This window comes from Monodelphis domestica, chromosome 1 (genome assembly GCF_027887165.1).
Source record: "Monodelphis domestica isolate mMonDom1 chromosome 1, mMonDom1.pri, whole genome shotgun sequence".
NCBI classification, from domain to species: domain Eukaryota; kingdom Metazoa; phylum Chordata; class Mammalia; order Didelphimorphia; family Didelphidae; genus Monodelphis; species Monodelphis domestica.
This window is the reverse complement of record NC_077227.1, coordinates 453007137-453026625: the sequence shown is the minus strand read 5'-3', so window position 1 is coordinate 453026625 and position 19489 is coordinate 453007137. Positions and strand designations below refer to the sequence as shown.

The 19489-nt window shown below is 34.0% G+C and overlaps 1 protein-coding gene across 1 annotated transcript in view; it reads right to left on the bottom strand.

Annotated features, from left to right (window-relative positions):
* Window positions 1-1137: 1137 nt before the first annotated feature.
* Window positions 1138-19489, bottom strand: part of LPCAT2 (lysophosphatidylcholine acyltransferase 2) — a 67276-nt gene continuing 48924 nt past the window's right edge. Inside the window, exons 12-14 of the mRNA XM_001364136.4 lie at window positions 15324-15422; window positions 6030-6171; window positions 1138-2053 (exon numbers count right to left, since the gene is read on the bottom strand). Of these exons, the coding sequence (XP_001364173.1) occupies window positions 1869-2053; window positions 6030-6171; window positions 15324-15422 (426 nt within the window). The 3' untranslated portion in view covers window positions 1138-1868. The remainder of the gene's footprint in view (window positions 2054-6029; window positions 6172-15323; window positions 15423-19489) is intronic.

Sequence of the window (19489 nt, the reverse complement as noted above, 5' to 3'; positions counted from 1 at the left end):
CAGAGCCATTCATATGTGACTTTTTTTCAGCCTACCATGCTGGAAAAATGAAGCAATTTTGAGACAAAATGGAGAAAACAGAATGAAATGTTATGTAAGGAGATTATTTATTCAGTAACATAATAAAATAGGAAATAATGGAAAATTACACAGTCAAATTATTAGTGCAATTAAATAGCATAAATATTATCTTTAAACAGAAAAAAACAATGCAATCAATTGCATTAGCCCCAAAGAAAGCCTTTAATTTGCAATGTTGTTTATTAGGGGTCTTTAGTCTTTCGTGATTGATAAGACTAATATCTAGCTTTCCTGTGATAAACCACAAACAATTACAGGATCTGAGTATCAGGTATTTTTCAACTATTTGTGGCAGACACTACATAACAAGAATGTGCTATTCTAATTATTCAAACGATTACTTCAGTTCACTTAATGCTTAATGTCTAAATAGCTTTGAGGGGAAACAATAAAACAAGTAGATATTCTTAAGAATGAGAGTTTGTGATATTCAATTATCCAATACACATTTAATTATCTGGGAAATGAGGACATTTATTGATCAATGTGTACAATTAGTTTAAAGTCATGATTACTTACTAAAAATAAATTCTGACATTTATTGTGAATATTTCTCTTTTCACTAAGGGGGGACTTGAAAACTACCATTACTGAACCAGATAGAATGGGTAATTCATTTCAGATATTCAGTAAGAATTCAGGAGCAACCTGTTTCTGTATTTTATTTATTCCTTCATTCTTTTTCTCAAACTCTATAATGCACAAGGAATAATATCAAAATATCAAAAATTGAACAGTGTTTGTGATAAAGCTAAATTAAAAATTAATTTGAATAAAATTGATAACTAAACTAAAGAAAGACTTTCACAACTGATGTCTTAATATTAGGCAGGTTTTTCAACTCATTAGATTTTGGTTATGCTCTGAAGAATTTTGCTTTCACAAAATAGGTATTTCTGATGATCTTCAGCTTGCCTATTTCACCATTAAAAAACAGAGTATTTATAATGGAAAATTCCACTTTGAGGATAAAACATACACATTTCTAAAAGGTTGATAAGATAGGTATGCATAATACAAGTATTTTGGATAAATAATTCATTCTGTAGAATAAAGTTCAACTCTAACTTAGTTGTTTTTATTAAGCAATAAGTATTGCCTTAAAAAGGCATTTCATACTTGGTCATTGGCTACAGAGGACATTATAAAGTCAACATATTCTAATGTGCACAGGGATCTTGATTTTGACAGATAATTATGAAGACCTGTAAGTCAGATGCACACTAAAAACTATATGAGCTTCTTAAAATGTCTTATCTAATAAATGGAGTCATCATTCTAATTGCTTTATAATTCTAATTACTCTATAATCTAAGAATTATTTTTGTTCCTGAAAAAAATATGTAGAGTCTAATGAAACAACAGATGACCAAAAAAAGAAAAAAAAGGTTCACTTAAGATATGCTTTACATCACAAACAAAGAATATTTTCTTTTTTTCCTCAGGATATCAAAAATATATATATATATATATGATATAGAAACTTTCAGTTTATCACCCAAAAAAAAGCACAAACCACTATGTTTTACTTAACAGAGGCATCTTGATTTGAAAAGTAAAATCTATAAAAACAGGAATTTTATTCCCAATAAACCAACCTTATTATTGAATGCCATAAAACATGTTATAAGAAAATAAGAGGACATTTAGATAATTTTTAATAGAACTTTAGAAAAGCAAAAAAGTTTTCAATATTAAATGTGATCTCTATTCAGCACACATTTTAAATATCATCAATAAATGTTTTTACAACTTAAAATAATAATTATTGCTGTCTATTTTTTGTTTCAGTCATCTTTTTTGTCTGAGGTACCATCTTCGGCAGGTTCCGGGCTGACTTTGTTATGAGCAACTAATGGAATCACATTATCTTCTTTGGGCAAAGAAAATACATGGCATGTCTGGAGGTCTAAGTATGTAGTAAATATCTTGGCATATTCTGGATGCTTTAAGGCAAAACTCTTAAATTCAGCTGGAAGAGGAAAAAGTTAAAAAAAAATATTTTATTGTATTGAGACCATCCTGAGCAGGATCCATTCTATCTGATATCAAAATACCAGAACTATGGCAACTTTCTGTTTCTCTTTTGTATGCTGGAAATCAATTACTGAAAACTTTCTGAAACCTCAACAATGACTAATAGATTATGCCAGAGTTAATTTCATGTGCCTTATGCAGTCCTGAAAATCTCAATAAGTGGTAAACATAGTTTCATAAATAATGTTTAGTAGTCATGATGGTGACATCACAAGACCTGATAGGAAATACATGAATTTTGTATCTCAAAATATTTTTGGCTTGGAGAACTGGGGTAAAGGGACCAGAAAGTTGACTAGGTTTAGCATCAAAATTTAAACCTCAACATTTCATACCAAAAAAGACCTAATCCCTGACTCTGCCCTGTATTGTTTGTTCAGTTTTTCATACTTTTCAGTCTGGCTCAAGACTTTAATAATTACACAGAATAGGGGGCAGCTAGGTGGCTCAGTGGATTGAGAAACAGGTCCAGAGACAGGAGGTCCTGGGTTCAAATGTGATCTCAGACACTTCCTAGCTATGTGTCCCTGGACAAGTCACTTAATCCCCCATTGCCTAGACCTTACTGCTTTTCTGCCTAGGGATCAATACACAGAATTGATTCTAAGATGGAAGGTAAGGGCTTAAAATTAATTAATTAATTAATTAATTACATAGAGCATAAGGAAGTTTGTCTTCGAATCATTTTTCTATTAATGTCTTTCATTAATCAGCCTCAGGCAGAGGTCATTGGCTGATAGTTACTGGTTAAGATCTATAAGTATCCATATATCCTCCAAGCAGTACTTTGACTACAGATCATTAATCATTTTCCAAAAGTTAAAATTATATTGATGATTCATTTTATAGGTTAGACTTTAGAGTAAGGTTAAACACACCATTTAATATCCAGTAATTACATATACTTCCAAAAGTGGCAAAGCTATTAAATGTTCCTCTTAAATCCCTTGGGTTATAGGTCAAACTTACCGGTCCACTTTAGGAACTCAAAGAGGAACCAAAGCCAAAAGGGAAATACCAGCTTTCCAAAGATCACAAAGTAAGACAGTGTGAGAGCTGACATGTGAGAGGGGCTTTAACTCTGAAACCTGTGATCTGTTGAAAGGATTAACAACTCAGCCTCTGTCACGAAGGGTTAGTCCAGTTTGGGGAGAAATTGTTCATGAAATTAAATCAAATCACATTTTAATTTGTTTTCTGAAAAGCATTAAAGCAAAAAGTAATTGTGATGCTGGGGAAATCATTTAAGCTCTCAATATTCTACGTAACTGTCTAGGACTATATGTCTCTAAGAATTTCTCTGCTCTTTTCCACATTTTAATACCAAAAGCATTTTCAAAATATCTTCTCCTTCCTCCCTAAATTTGCATTTGAATAATATTGAATCAAAAAACTTATCCTATACCACTAGGGGGTTGTAGTGGGTAGGGGAGAGAAAGGAGGGTTCCCTTTGGTAAATAATTATTTTCACTTTTTAAAAAGTATTTATTTTAGTTGAATGAGAAAATTGTAGTTTTTCACCTACGATATTTTTAAAGCATTTACTGTCATCAGACTGAAAAGAAGTTGATCTCTGTTTCTTCAGAAAGACAGAAAATTCAGAGAACATTGTTCTAATCAGAGAAGGAAAAATTTAATCAGGTTAGAACTCATAATCTATCTCTCAGTATTTATGTGTTCATTTTATCATTTCTTTCTTATTCTTTAAAAATGAATTTAGTAAAGAAAGAGCTGAAGGCAGCTAATTACTCAATATAGAGTAGCGAAAGAGATTTGAGCAAATAGTTAAATTATGTAGTAATGAAATTATAGGAATTAATTCTCCTTATATTTTCAAGTCAACAAACAAGAACTCTTCCAACATCAAAGGAGAAAGTGAATTTCAGACCAACTATTCACTCTTTATCTCCAGAACTTCAAAGTTGAGGCATTCAAAATTTATATTTGTTAAGTGCCTACTGTGAGTATGAACAGCTAAGCAGATAGAATGACAGGTCTGGAGTCTGGATGACTCATCTCCATGTGTTTAGATCTGGCTTCAGACAATTACCAGCTGTGTGACTCTGGGAAAATAATTCAACTTTGCCTTCATTTCCTCATCTGCAAAATGAGCTGGAGAAGGAAATGGTAGACCCCTCCAGGATCTTTGCCCAAAACAAAGAAACAAACAAAAAACAAATGGGGTTACAAAGAGTTGGACACAAATGAAGAACTCACTGTGAGCAGAGCAATGATAATAAGTAAAACTTAAAGTCTATTTTAAAATAGAGTTAAAGAGACTAATAATTCAACAACAATAATTTCATTACTATGCTAAAATTTTTGCAAAATGGAATTTTTCATAACTCAACAGGTACATTCTTTGTCAGTGAACAACTATCCTGTGAGATTCATAGTGTCAAAAATTTGCCTATCACGTGAACAACTGAAAACACTTCTCTATTTAGTCTTCCTGCCTTAGTTTTTTCCTTCTCCAATCCATCCTCCACACAGCTGTCAAACTGATATTTCTAAAACATACCTGAGCTCAAGAAGCTTCAGTGGCTCCTTATTGTCTCTTGGATAAAATACAATACTCCTCTGATCTGCATTTAAAGTCTTTCCCAATCTGATAAGTCTCTATAAGATGATAACATTTTATATCCCTCCAAGTAGGTTAGCCTCAGTCAAGTTGGCCTACTTGAGATTTCCTGTTCATCGAATTCCATCTACTTTATTTGTGTCTTTGTACAGGCTGTGCCCCCATGCCCAGAATGTTCTCCCTCTCCCTGTTTCCTTTTTAAAACAAATACCTAGCTATCTTCAAGGTTTAGCTCAAGAGTTACCGACCAAATAACTTGAAAATTATTTTACATCGAATTTTCCATATTTACTGTTTCTCTCCAGTAGAATATAAGCTCTTTGTGGGTAGGAATTATTTAGCTTTTGTCTTTGTATCCCCAGTGACCAGCATAATGACTGATATATATAGCAGATTCCTACTAAACGGTTGATTGAATTGAATTAAATTAAACCACTGAGATTCATAACTGCCTGATGCAAAGATATAGTTAGATGATAGATGGAAATAGATGATAAATACATAGAGCTATGTATATATTGATATATAAATATAGATGTGGATAATAAATATAGGTCTATTTATAGAGATATATGTATAAATACACAGATATAGACATGTCTATAAAGGAAGAGATATTTATATCTCTCATATATTTATGTTTAAATAAGAAATATCTATAATAATATTAATCACATTATTTATTATATAAAATATGAATATATGTATAAATATATATAAATAAAATATATAAACATAATAAAATATAGGTATATAGTTAAATATTAAAAATTAATATACTATTCTATAATCAATTTAATGTTATACAAAATAATACAATATATAATTTTATGTAGAGGTAATTTAATTATAAATTAATGATTTAGTTATTTATTATCATAATTAAATTTAATATGATAAGCAATATATATAACATATCTATATCTAAATCTATTTCTATATCCTTCTTATTATAAACCTATATCTGGCTACAAAGAGAAGAGTTAAATGCTGCTGGTTTAACTCCTTCTTTCCCTTTATAGATGTGGGGGTCACAGCTTATAAGGCAAAGTGTTATAGTTGCCTACAAATCATCCAGGCTGCTCTCTTTGGGTTACTACATAAAACAGACAACCAGCTTGTTAAAAGCCCCAAGTTATGTCCATAACAGAAGGAATCACAATCCCTACTTCAAATCCAAGATTAAGATGACCCATAGTGGGGCAGAGGATCTGATAAATTCCCAAAAGGAATAACAAGGAATTACATATAATATTTTAACGGGCAATCTATCAACTAGAATTACACTAAGGAACCAAATTTGTGATGCTGGAGTATGAAGTATACTCACCGTAAGAAACATGTGTTGAATCCCCTTTGGCTATTTCCCGAAAGAGACCAGAAACATTAAGGTCAGGTACTCCAAGAGAAGCCTGCAAAATGGTGGTAAATTCTCCCTCTGTTATATAGCCATCCTCATCAACATCAAAAAGCTGAAAGAGAAAGATTAAAGGATTAACTCCCTGACAGGAGTACCAGTGCAGAGTAATCTTTGAAAATATACAATGATATTCCATGGTATTCAAAATCCTTCTACAGTTGTCATTTAGATTTGGTATACTTCCAAATAAATTTTCAAAAATTTATTTTTTTAAATGGAGTCAACTGGCATTAAGTAAACTGAAGTAAAGCACATTTGGCAGAATCTCTAATTACAGTCATATTTGCCTTATAAAGTAGTTTGAGCAGAAAATAATTAGAAAATGTAATTAAAGTTAATGATCCTAAGCAAAAGAGAATGTGTACTTTTCGACAAACTGCTTATTTCATAGGATTATTTCTCTAGGTATTAACAACCATTTAAGGTGGACAAAGCTACATAATATTAATAATTCGCTTTTCTTAAGAGGGTTATTTTCCATGGAGTACATGATCTTTGTAATCAATCATCTTTTCCCACACCATAATCAGTCAATCAATCAGTAAGTATCTGTTAAGCCCCTATGAGATGCCAGGCACTATGCTAAGCATTTAGGATATAAAGAAAGACAAAAGACAATCTCTATTCTACTCATTTCCCTGGTCCTGCAATTACAGTAAACCTCTCTACCTAATTAAGTAGAATCTAGAACCCACAGTACATGATTTGCTTTCTCTCTCTTCTTTATACCTGACATAAAATGACCACTTTATGAATAACTGTCAATGGATACATTCATTAGAGCACAGATTTAAAGTCAGCAGGGACCTTAAAGGACATTTAACCTAACTCTTTCATTTTTACAGATGAAGTAATAGATCAGGAAAAGTTTAGTGACTTGTCCAAGGACATGACTATCCTTTTTTTTTTTGTATTTCATTTTCTTTTTTAAATTGAAATTTTTTATTTAATTAATTTAGAATATTTTTCCATGATTACATGATTCATGTTCTTTCCATCCCCTTCTCCCTCCTTCTCCCCATAGCTGAGGCACAATTCCACTGGCTTTATTTAAGTCATTGATCAAGAACTATTTCCCTATTGTCAATAATTGCACTAAGGTGATCATTTAGAGTCTACATCTCCAGTCATATCCTCATCAACCCATGTGAACAAGTAGTTGTTTTTCTTCTGTGTTTTTGTTCCCACAGTTCTTCCTCTGAATGTGGATAGTGTTCTTTCTTATAAGTCCCTCAGAATTGTCCTGGATCATTGCATTGCTGCTAGTAGAGAAGTCCATTGCATTCGATTGTGCCACAGTGTATCTGTCTCTGTGTATAATGTTCTCCTGGTTCTGCTCCTCTCACTCTGCATCAATTCCTGGAGGTCATTCCAGTTCACATGGAATTCCTCCAGCTCATTATTCCTTTGATCCCAATAGTATTCCATCACCAACATATACCACAATTTATTCAGCCATTCCTCAAACAGAGGGCATCCCCTCATTTTCCCATTTTTTTTTGTTACCACAAAGAGTGTGGTTATAAATGTTTTTGTATGGCTATACTTCTTGCTACTCAATCACACTGATTCATATATTATTATATCCCTCACTCAAATATCAACATTTCTGAATGACACCTCAACTTCATGGTGTCTTATTACATCTTCTATTTCCCAAAATCTGGTCCTATTTTCCATATTCAGGCATATAAAATCTATACTCTAGGCTCTTTCAAGCATCTTTCCAGTATCTATACTGGAGACACACACACACACACTTCTACCATACCACTGACCAAATCTTCCTTTGGCAGTTAAAATGTTTAATTTCATTGATATTCTTTGACATAAAGAGGGAGTGAATGCCTTTCACTACTATATTAAAAAGACTTATCATTTAGTAATCCTTTTCCTGAGGAATCAATTATCTTGAATCTTGTTAGGTTCAGCATCTCATCAAATGGGAATCTGAGTATTTTTAAGATTTAAGAAAATGTTTTAAAATTATTGCATAAAAGTTCTGTCAGTTCTAATCTGGGTCTAAAGAAGATCTGATTTTAGCTTCAAAGGAGAACTTCTAAATTTGAAGAATGGTAAGAGTGTTTTTTCATATTATTTTAGAATATAACTATTATAAGTTTAATGTAGTTTCTGAGTCAGAAGAAGGGCATATGTCCATGTTGTAGTTAATCTAGTTATGAATTTTTAAGGATGGGAAGTAAAATTGGTAATATTTGTGAATTTTTTTTTCCATTGATGAAGTCAGATTAAAGCTAAGCCTTGAAAGACTAGAACAATTTGCTTAGATGGTTAGGTTTGTGTCAAGCTCTCAAATCCATATACAGAAGAACTAATAGTTTGGCTTGCCTCAGTTTTGACACTGGCATTCACCTAAATTTTCTCTTCTTTTCTCAGGCACTTCAAGTATGTAATATACTATCTCCATCAATAAGGAGTGTTCAGTGAATTTCGTGCTTTTAGGGCCTTCTTTTTCAAAATTACCTCATTATTCCCTACCCATCTGATTGGAGGTATAAAAGGCAAATCAAAAGAATTTTCCTAAAGCTAAAGAGAGTTCACAAACCAACTACCTCTTGATTTCCTACCAGCTGCACTTCTTGGACTTATACTTAACCATATCCTGTTCAGCTCATTTCTCTTCCCCACTTTTTTCAACTTTTTTTTGTATGTTATCTTTCCCCATTAAATTATAAGCAGCTTGAGGGCAGAGACAACCCTTCTTTTTTCTTATTTTTATCTCTAGAATTTAGCATAATGCTGAGCACATAGTAGGTACTTAATAAATGGGGTTTTTTTTAATTTCTTAGAACACTTTGTATATCAGCAGTGGCTTTATTGTTCCACTTAGCACAGAAATATCTGCATTCATGTCATATTTAGCCCAGCAGTCTATATATTAAGGAAAGGAACTGTGATATTTTGAAGTTTGAATTAAGCAGTGCTGTATCCTAAATAAACACTGTTTGTTGAATTCCTTGGAATTAAAGTCTAAGTTCTTTTACATCTGGACATTCTATAATTATTTTGAATAAAAACAGATCAGATAGCTCCATATTTGAGAACGACTATAATAATCAACTTAGAATAAATTCACTGAGGATAAGGTCCAGGTCTTTATTCATCTCTTAAATTCTCTGACTCCTGAACTAAGCCATTGAACTTAGAATCATAGAAGAACAAAGAATTATAGAATGGCAGAAGGCCTTTAGAGATAGGCTGCTGTAACTGGTCACAAAAGGCATCAATAACAGAACCAGACTTTAAACTCATTTGCTCTGATTCAATATTTGTTTTTGCAAACAGTTTCACAGCAGAAAAAAAAAAGATACAAACAAGTCAGAAATCATAACATCTTAGAATGTCAAAATTGGAAAAGCCCTTAGAGCATAGAAAATTAGAGTTAGCAGGGACTTCAGACATTATTTGATTTAACTCTTTCTGAATGAAGAAGAAATAGAAGCCTGGAAAAATGAATGAATCAGCTCAAGATCATACAGCGAACAGTTGCTTCAAAAATTGGACTATTTCTTTGAGAGATTTCAAAAAATAAATTAGGTTAGGCTCTGGAAAGAAGGGTAGGTAAGAGATCACAGGTCTATTGAAAGGTTTTCCTGGGGTAATAGTAACAGTATTTCTGGTCAAAAATACCAGCTATTGAGCTGGTCTCATTTCTACCAATGAGATATATCCTCTACTATGTGGGGTTTCTAAAATCCCTTCGACTTCAGAGATTATGGAAAATATGAGGAAAGAGGAGAAGGATAAAGGAGTTTTAAAATAGTGATTCTGAATATCCCATTTCTACAAGGAGAAAGGCTAATGTAACAGCAAAGTTAGCAGTTCAGTGTCCTTGTTATATCATTTATTGAATTTATCTGTTCAAATACTGATAAGATCATAAATTTTGAGCCAGAAGGGACTTCAGAAGTGATGGAGTATTACACTCATTTTAGTGAGAAGGAAAACAGATTTTAAGAGATTAAGTGAATTGCCTGGCCAGAGTTTGCATAGTCAATAAGTGGCAGAGTTTTTACTTGAATTTGAGATCTCTGGTCCTGCTTGAAGTGTTCTTTATACCACATCATGTTGTGTTCCTCTTTAAAAAGCTTTTCTCTGAACTACCAAAAAACTTTTTACTGATTTAGAAAAAACCATAACAAAGTTCATTTGGAAGAACAAAAGATCAAGGATATCCAGGGAAATCATGAAAAAAAAATGTGAAGAAGGAAGACTTGCAGCCCCAGATCTCAAATTATAATATAAAGCAGTGGTCATCAAAACAATTTGGTACTGGCTAAGAGACAGAAAGGAGGATCAGTGGAATAGACTTGGGATAAGTGACCTCAGCAACACAGTCTATGACAAGCACAAAGATCACAGCTTTTGGGACAAAAATCCACTATGTGATAAAAACTGCTGGGGAAATTGGAAGACAGTGTAGGAGAGATTAGGTTTGGATCAACACCTCACACCCTACACCAAGATAAACTCAGAATGGGTGAATGACCTGAATTTAAAGAAGGAAACTATAAGCAAATTAGGCAAACACAGAATAGTATACTTGTCAGATCTTTGGGAAATGAAAGACTTTAAAACCAAGCAAGAGCTAGAAAAAAAAATTACAAAATGTGAAATCAATAATTTTGATTACATCAAATTAAACCGTTTTTGTACAAACAAAACTAATGCATCCAAAATTAGAAGGGAAGCAACAAATTGGAAAATAATCGTCATTACAAAAACCTCTGACAAAGGTATAATTACTCAAATTTATAAAGAGCTAAACCAATTGTACAAAAAAATCAAGCCATTCTCCAATTGATAATTAAGCAAGGGACATGAATAGGCAATGTTCAGTTAAAGAAATCAAAATTATTAATATGCACATGAAAAGTCCTCTAAATCTCTTATAATCAGAGAAAGACAAATCAAAACAACTCTGAGGTATCACCTCACACCTAGCAGATTGGCTAACATGACAGAAAAGGAAAGTAATGAATGCTGGAGGGGATGTGGCAAAGTCCGGACATTAATGCATTGCTGGTGGAGTTGTGAATTTATCCAACCATTCTGGAGGGCAATTTGGAACTATGCCCAAAGGGTGATAAAAGACTGTCTGTCCTTTGATCCAGCCATAGCACTGCTGAGTTTGTACCCCAAAGAGATAATAAGGAAAAAAACATGTACAAAAATAATCATAGCTGCACTCTTTGTGGTGGCAAAAAATTGGAAAATGATGGGATGTCCTTCAATTGGGGAATGGCTGAACAAATTATGGTATATGTTGGTGATGGAATACTATTGTGCTAAAAGGAATAATAAAGTGGAGGAATTCCATGGGAACTGCAACAACCTCTAGGAATTGATACAGAGTGAGAGGAGCAGAACCAGGAAAACATTGTACACAGAGACTGATACACTGTGGTATAACCGAATGTAATGGACTGCTCCATTAGTGGCAATGCAGTGATCCTGAACAAGTTGGAAGGATCTACGAGAAAAACCACTATCCACATCCAGAGGAAAAACTGTAGGAGTAGAAACACCAAAGAAAAACAACTGCTTGAATACATAGGTCAAGGAGATATGATTGGAGATTTAGACTCTAAGTGAACATCCTAGTGCAAACACCAACAACATGGAAATAGGTTCTGATCAAGGACATAAGTAATAACCAATGAAATTGATCATTGGCTGCAGGAAGGGTGGGTGGATGGGAGGGAGGGAAATATTGTGATTATTGTAACCAAGGAATAATGTTCTAAATTGACTAAATAAATTAATTTAAAAAAAAAAAAGCTTTTCTCAGTCTCCTGTAATGCTTGTGCCTTCTCACTGCTGGCATCTCTATTTTATCTATCTATCTATCTATCTATCTATCTATCTATCTATCTATCTATCTGTCTGTCTACCTATCTATCTATCGATTCATCCATCCATCCATCCATCCATCTATTTATTTGTCTTCCTGCCTGTCTATCTGCCACTATCTATCTTTCTGTGTGCTGTCTTTTTATCTGTCCATCATCTATCTGTCTTTCTTTGTATTTATCTATTTTTTTCTGTAAATGTTCTCTCACTCCTCCATTAGACTGGGAGCTCCTTGAGGGCAGGTTATATTTTTATTTTTCCATACCCTCAGTGTTTAGCACAATCCCTGGCACATAATGATGGGTAATTCCTAAATAGTCATTGATGACTTGCACACCACAAAGAAAAATAGAAATATTTTGGCACTTTACTGGCTATGACTAATGTAGATTTAAAGACTATGGCTATTGTAAAGGTCCTGCACAATAGATAGAGGGCTGGCTTCAAGGCCAAGAAGGCCTGGACTCCAGTCATGCTTCTGACACATAATGGTTGTACAAGCCTAGGCAAGGTCCTTTAAGCAACTCCCTAACACCATAAGTTGCAGATAAGTACCAATATTTCTTGGTAGAGAAAGTTTCCTCACAGAATTAGGCCAAAATAATTCCTATCCCTATCTCTATACTAAGGGAAAGACTATGGAAAGAGCAATGAACAAAAAACAAAAAAATCAGTGACCGGGTTCTGGTGGTAACAATGACAACTGGTTAAAGTGACACTGGTCAGCAGCTGAGAGATTAAAGAAAGAGTAAAACTTATTCCAAACATACATCATGGAGCTTAAGGGATAAATGTGTATTTTATGAACATGATATTTCATTTGTAACACAGACTAAGACTAATAACCATACTACATACAGAACATGAGATTAAGATATATTTCTCTATGTGAGAAAGGTTAACATTAAATGATAAAATGTACATGAAAGCATAATAAAAATATTGAGTATTACACAAATGTAGGGTATTTTCTGATGTTATTATTAATAATAATAATTAAGTTAATATTATGACCTTTGCCCTGTAAAAGAATTAGTTAAGGCCTGAAATTTTTGGTTTTCTTTTTTCTAATCGTGTTATTTGGAGAAGACACAGTTATATATTTAATGATTAAGAATTTTGAAAAGTTAATGATTAAACAATAGGAAATCTTTTGTTCCTAATGTTATAATTAAACATTTGTGGAATACTGACAACATGATGGTGATACGACGGACTCAAAATTAGAAAATTACTGTCCTGTACTATACTACTGAATCCTTTGCCCCATTGCCTTATCACTGAACATGTCTTGCTGAACTCCATCTCAGTCATCACTTTAGTTCAAGCCTTCATCACCTCTTACTTGGACTACTATGAGAACCTTTAAGCTGGTTTTCCAACCTCAAGTTTCTCCCCACTCTAATCCATCCTTTGCTAAGCTGCTAAAGTGATTTTTCTGAAGTTCTGACATGGCACCTCCCTACTTTGTAAACTCCAGTGTTTCCTAAGCTCTAGGAGAAAATACATATTCCTCTGTATGATCTTTAAGGCTCTTCTTATCCTGGGCCCTTCCTACCTTTCCAGTCTTCTAATACTTGAATTGTCTCCCAGAACCATCTGGCTACATTTGAACTCATTAAATATTATTGCATACAACATGCCATTCACAACTCCATGCATGCTTTTGTACTGGCTTCTCATGCCTAGAATGTCTTGCCCCTTTACATCTTCCTCTTGATTTCCTTGACTATATCTTGCTTTGTACATATTTGTCTGCACATTGTTTCCTCCATTAGATTGCAAGCTCCTGGAGGACAGGGACCATCTTTTGATGCTTTTTGTATCCCCAGAACTTAGCACAGTGTCTAGCTAATAATAGGCATTAATAAATGTTGACTGATTGATTATAACAGAGTTCAAGTTCCATCTTATGAAAGAGAATATTCCCTGACCACTCCACTATGCTTAATTGCTAATGCCTTCCCCTGTCAGATTCACTCTAGTCTTTCTATATTTTCTGTGAATTATTTACATGTTGTCTCCCCCATTAGAGAATAAGTTCTTTGATAGAGCTGATTTTGAATTTTTTTGTACTTAGCAGAGTTCCTGGCAAACTTGAAAGGAGGTATGAGCAGAAGAAAGAGGGCCCAGAGAAAATGCTGGACCTCATGATAATAGTTCAGTTCGAGGGAAAAATATGGAATAGTGGTGGAGTGTGGGACTTATAATTAGGAAACCTGGGTTTGAGTGCTGGCCCAGGCATTATTCACTGTGTGACCCTAAACAATCAGTTTAACCTACCTACCTCAGCCTCAGTTTTTTCACATGCAAAATGAGGATGATAATAACATTTCTTACAAACTTCTTGAAGACTTTAAAGTGCTATATACATGTTAGCTATTAGGTGTTGTCATGAAGAGAGACATGGTGGACTAGGAAGCATGAAGTTTGTGTGCTTACTGAGATTCAACCACATAAGCCTAAAACTCAAAAGGGGCAGCCCATTCAAAAACTCGTTCAATATAGCATCTTTTGCAAAGAACCAGCAAATGAACTTTCAGCATAAATTCTTCCTATACTAATGCTTATATTTTTATGGGAGATAAAACACAAGTTTCACATGTAATTCTAATGGAAACCCCTTGCCCATCTATTATAACTGTTTAGCTATTACATATATTATACCTTCTTAGCCATCTATTCCCCACTAAGTTCATACAATTACAAATGAAAGAGTAAAGGAAATACTAAATTCTTGGAAAATAGGCAAGATAGATGAAGAATTTATAGAGTTACCAAATGAGAACATCAACACAATAAAAATGTCCTAATGGAAAAATATCATAATAAATATTCTTCATATAGAACCAGAGAGATGGCTCAGAGTAAATCCATTCATAGTAGAAGAAAAAAATTAACATAACCCAGACTCTACTGTCCATAAACCAGAAGATTATACAAATATAGTCACAACCAAGTAAAATAAAAAATCAGGGAAATTCTGGGTCTGAACAAGTTAATGGCAGACATTGCTTATTTGTAAATCACATTTAAGGGCTTCAAAATGAGAAAGCTAAAAGGGGAAATATTCTAACTTAATTTGTTAAATCACTTGCTCCTTGACTGTGACATTGTTACAAATTTGCTTTCAAAGGTCTTTATGACAAAACTGACACCTGCATTTTCTTCACTGTCAGAGTCAATTGATTTAACCATATTATTTCCATGTACATGTCAGAGTGGATCTATAAATTCCTCTAAGAGATTCACGGATTTTCAAGTAATACATTTAGAGTCAACACTCATTTGTGAGGCTAAACAAGATTCTTTCAATGGGGCTGACAGTACCTTAAATGCCACCTGGATGAGCTCTTCTGTATTGGCAGGATTACATAGGACTGCCAGACCAATCACATATTCCCTGAAGTCTATGCTGCCATCATGATTCTGTGAAGGGATGAGGAGAATTCAATTATGAGGTCCAACAGTCAAATCACTATTAACAAGAAAATGTTGAGTGACAATATGATTCAATTGTGCTGCACATGCTCAACAACAACTTCATGCACTGTGCTTTTTGTTTTTTGGAAGAAAAGTTTACATTGTGATGCAACTATAGATTTATAACCCATAAATTCCTAATGAAAGAAATGTAGAAAGAAAGAAATAAAAGACAGCTATTACTGAGTTGCTCATAGACCTTGGGCATATGTATTAAAAACAATTAATCACCTATAAGATTTTTCTAGCACCAAGTTTATGCCAAGTGGTCATTTGATCATATATTTAGAGCTAAATAGTATCTCAAAAGCCAAACAATCCTCTCATTTAACAGATAAGTGATTAATTAATGGCCATAAGGTTAAAAAATATATATAGCAATCAGTAGAAGTTCCAAAATAACAGACTTTACCCAAAGTGGAATTCACAGGTGTATATCTTTAGAGATTCTTTCCCAATTCTGTCAGCACAAATGCTGGCCTTACAATGATGGTTAGCAATTACAACAATTCAATGCAAGTCAACTCAGAGCCCTCGTATGTGAAGAAGGGGAGGGGAAAGAGAAATTGAGGCACTGGTACCATTTCCAGGACCTTTTCTAGCTACGTCTATTGTTGTTGTCTGTCATGGGGTGATGTCTCGACTTTCAAGTGAATCAAATTTAAGAGTAGAAGAGCTGCACAAAATTGTCAGCCTTTCTCTCTTCCAGAGTCATGTAAGTCTGGTGCCAAGACAAAAGTCATGAAATATGGTGAGGCCTGAGATGCAATGGATAAACTTGGCATCTTCAATGTCTGACCAAGTGCTTAGCACTCTACAGTGCCTACTTCATCCAACTTCACAGCTGTTGGAGCAAATTGTTCTCATCTGCCCATTTCACTAGGGGAAGTCTTCACATGCTTCACATCCACTTAAGAGTGGTTTGATGTCAGTCGGTTACCCTCAACCTGGTTTATTCTAGACAGTCTTACCAAGGTTTGGCCAATGCAGATGCTACAGGTCCTGGGAGCCACAGATGAGAGCTCAGTAACAGATAAATACCAAAGTTCTTGGCAAGCTCTCATACCAGAGGTATTAAGCCTCCCTGAACACCCCCATATATGTTTATATAGAATTCCAGAACGGTCAGGGATAAATCTGGTCAGAATCTTCAGCCATTTAGGTTATTGGCCACAGAGGTTCCTATATTTCACACAATGCTGCCTCTAATCTTTTATAGCTAATAACAATAATTGGTAACATTTTATCACTTATTAACTGCCAAACAGTAAGCTAAATGCTTTATAATTATTATCTAATTTGGTCTTCACAATAACTCTATGAGAGGAATGCTACATTATCCCCAAATGAGGCAAAAAGGATTAAATGACAGTAAAAGTCTGAAGCCAAATTTGAACTCAAGTCTTCTTTTAGGACCTTAAGGTCCTAAGACATTAGGACCAGTGCTCTATATAATGCACCATCTGGTTGCCTATTTAGAAAACCAAATAAAAGAGTTTTATAATTATATTCCCTAAGAAAAATTTCACAAAATTTTTAGCAAAACTACAGTATTAATCTTAACCTACCTGAAATGAATACATATACTTCTTTCACACTAAATACTCTAAGATGAAATTTAATAAGGTTAAATGTAAAGCATTTTACTTGAGTTGGAAGAATAAACTTTCCCAAATATAAGATGGTGGAAGTTTCTAGGCAGAAATGTGTATGAAAATAATCTGGGAGTTTTCGTGGAAATAAAGCAAAATGTGATCCAACAATTATATTTGGCAGTCAAAAAAGCTCATGAAATATTAGATTGAATTGAGATGCATAGTTGTAGGATGTGGAAGGTGATAGTCTTACTGTACTTAGCATACATCAAGTCACATCTAAACTTTTGTTCTTGGTACCATATTTTTTAAAGTATATTGATAAACTGAGAATATCCAGAAGAAAATGATCAAATGATGATTGCCTTTGAGACTATGTCTTAGGCAGACTAGTTAATTGAAGAGTAAATGCTTAGTCTAGAAAAAAAGATATCATGTATTCTTCTCTCTAGCCACCATCCTCATCCACCAGAATCTTGGATCCCACTCAGAGTCCTTCGCTCTGAGAGGTGAACTTTAACTTTATCTTGACAGCCATTTTAGTGTCATCTTTCCCCAATACAATGTAAGTTCCTTGAGGGCATAGGCTATCTTGCTTGCTTGTATTTGTATGCCTAGCACATAGTATAGTAGATATCACATTATAAGAGCTTGATAAATGTTCTCAATCTCCCTTCCCCACTGTCCTCCTCTACCTCTTTCTATTTCTCCCTTTCTCCCTACTTAAGAAAATCACATTTGTCTCTAAGCTTTTGAACATCTGTCAGGCAGAAAAATGATTAGACCGATTCTGCACATTCCTGGATGGCAGAACTAGAAACAAGGGATAAAAGTCGAAGGGAAGCTGATTTTGGCTCAATATAAGGAGAACTTTCCTAACAATTAGAACTATCTAGAAAATGGTGCATGCTGCCTGAAGAGTGTGTATTCTTCCTTTTGGAGACTTTAAGCTAAGGCTGAATGGCTACTTTTGGGGGGGTATAGGTTGGGCTGGATGACATTTGAGGTCCCTTTCAATTCTTAAACACTGCAATTCTCTGAAATGCCAAAAGACCCAATTATATTTGCTATTTACCCTTGTCACCAATACTGTAAAATTTATCTTTCATTGGGGAGTTGTAAGGAATGAGGCAGAATGTAAAGGGGGGGAAAGAGAATAATAAAGCACTTGACACCTTTGACACAAAAGCTATGGTTATAAATTGCAGGTGTTGTAAGAACCATTTTGGCAGCAGACTCTCACATGAATTCCTAGATAAACCGTGAACTAGAACCAACAAAGCTACTAAGTTGCTTGATAAACTACCACAGAAGGTTTTTCTTCAGTGAAATGCTAGATCTTCAGTTCTGAGGAAAATTTTATTTCTATCATAAATAATACTTTTTCTGCTCTCCCAAACAGCCTAACTAAGAACATCCCCTTTAAATAGCCTAAGAGCTTCTATTATTACCTATTGTTTTTGAAACCCTACTACCAAGACAAAAGAGAAGAGGTCAGTATTTTTTATGGTTAATTTACACTATAGAAATAAAAGAATAGAGGTGTAGTCATTTCCTCAGTTACATAGGGAAGAAATAGGACTAAAACTCAATTCTCCAAGACTCCTCTGATCCAGTCTAATCATCAGTCTCATGATGTGACTATCCAATTGTTCCTAGAAGTGAAAAGGTTGACCAATGCTGAATATTTGCTGAGAATATGGAACACTCTCACCTGCAACCCACCTTCTTAGTTCAACATCATTGTGATGTCTTGAAACTCTCTTGAATAATGGACTAAGTACCACTGATGTTTTATACTCATTACAACTCAGCTTTAAAAGAGAACATCTTTTAAAAGAGAACAGCTTTAAAAGAGAACCTGAAGGTGTCACTTTCATTTTATATTATGTCTTTATTCTCAGATATTCAAAGTGTATTACCTTAATTATATAAACTCACAAAATCTTGGAAAGAGCATAGATCAGTAATCATTCTTACTTTCAAGTGGAGAAATGTGAAAAAGTACACTAGCCAAAGACCTAGGATTTATATTCAGGTTTCTCACATATTTTCTGAAATTTCTCATGTGCATATAACATTTGTCCAGGAGTGTATTTAAGACAAAATGATGCCACAGAAAGGTAGAGTAGGAGGTCCTAGATCAGTTATTTGAAGCAAATGAAACATTGATCCTGCCCTGGGAGATGAAATTAAAGGAATTTTTAAAATATGGCTTCCCAGGTTTATTTATTTATTTTAAAACCTTACCTTCCATCTTAGAATCAATATTGTATATAGGTTCTAAGGCAGAAAAGTGTTAGGATTTAGGCAATGGGAGTTAAGTGACTTACCCAGGGTCATATATCTAAGAAGTATCTGAGATCCATGTTTATTTATTTATAGATTTAAAATCAGGGATCATGGACTTGAAAGCTT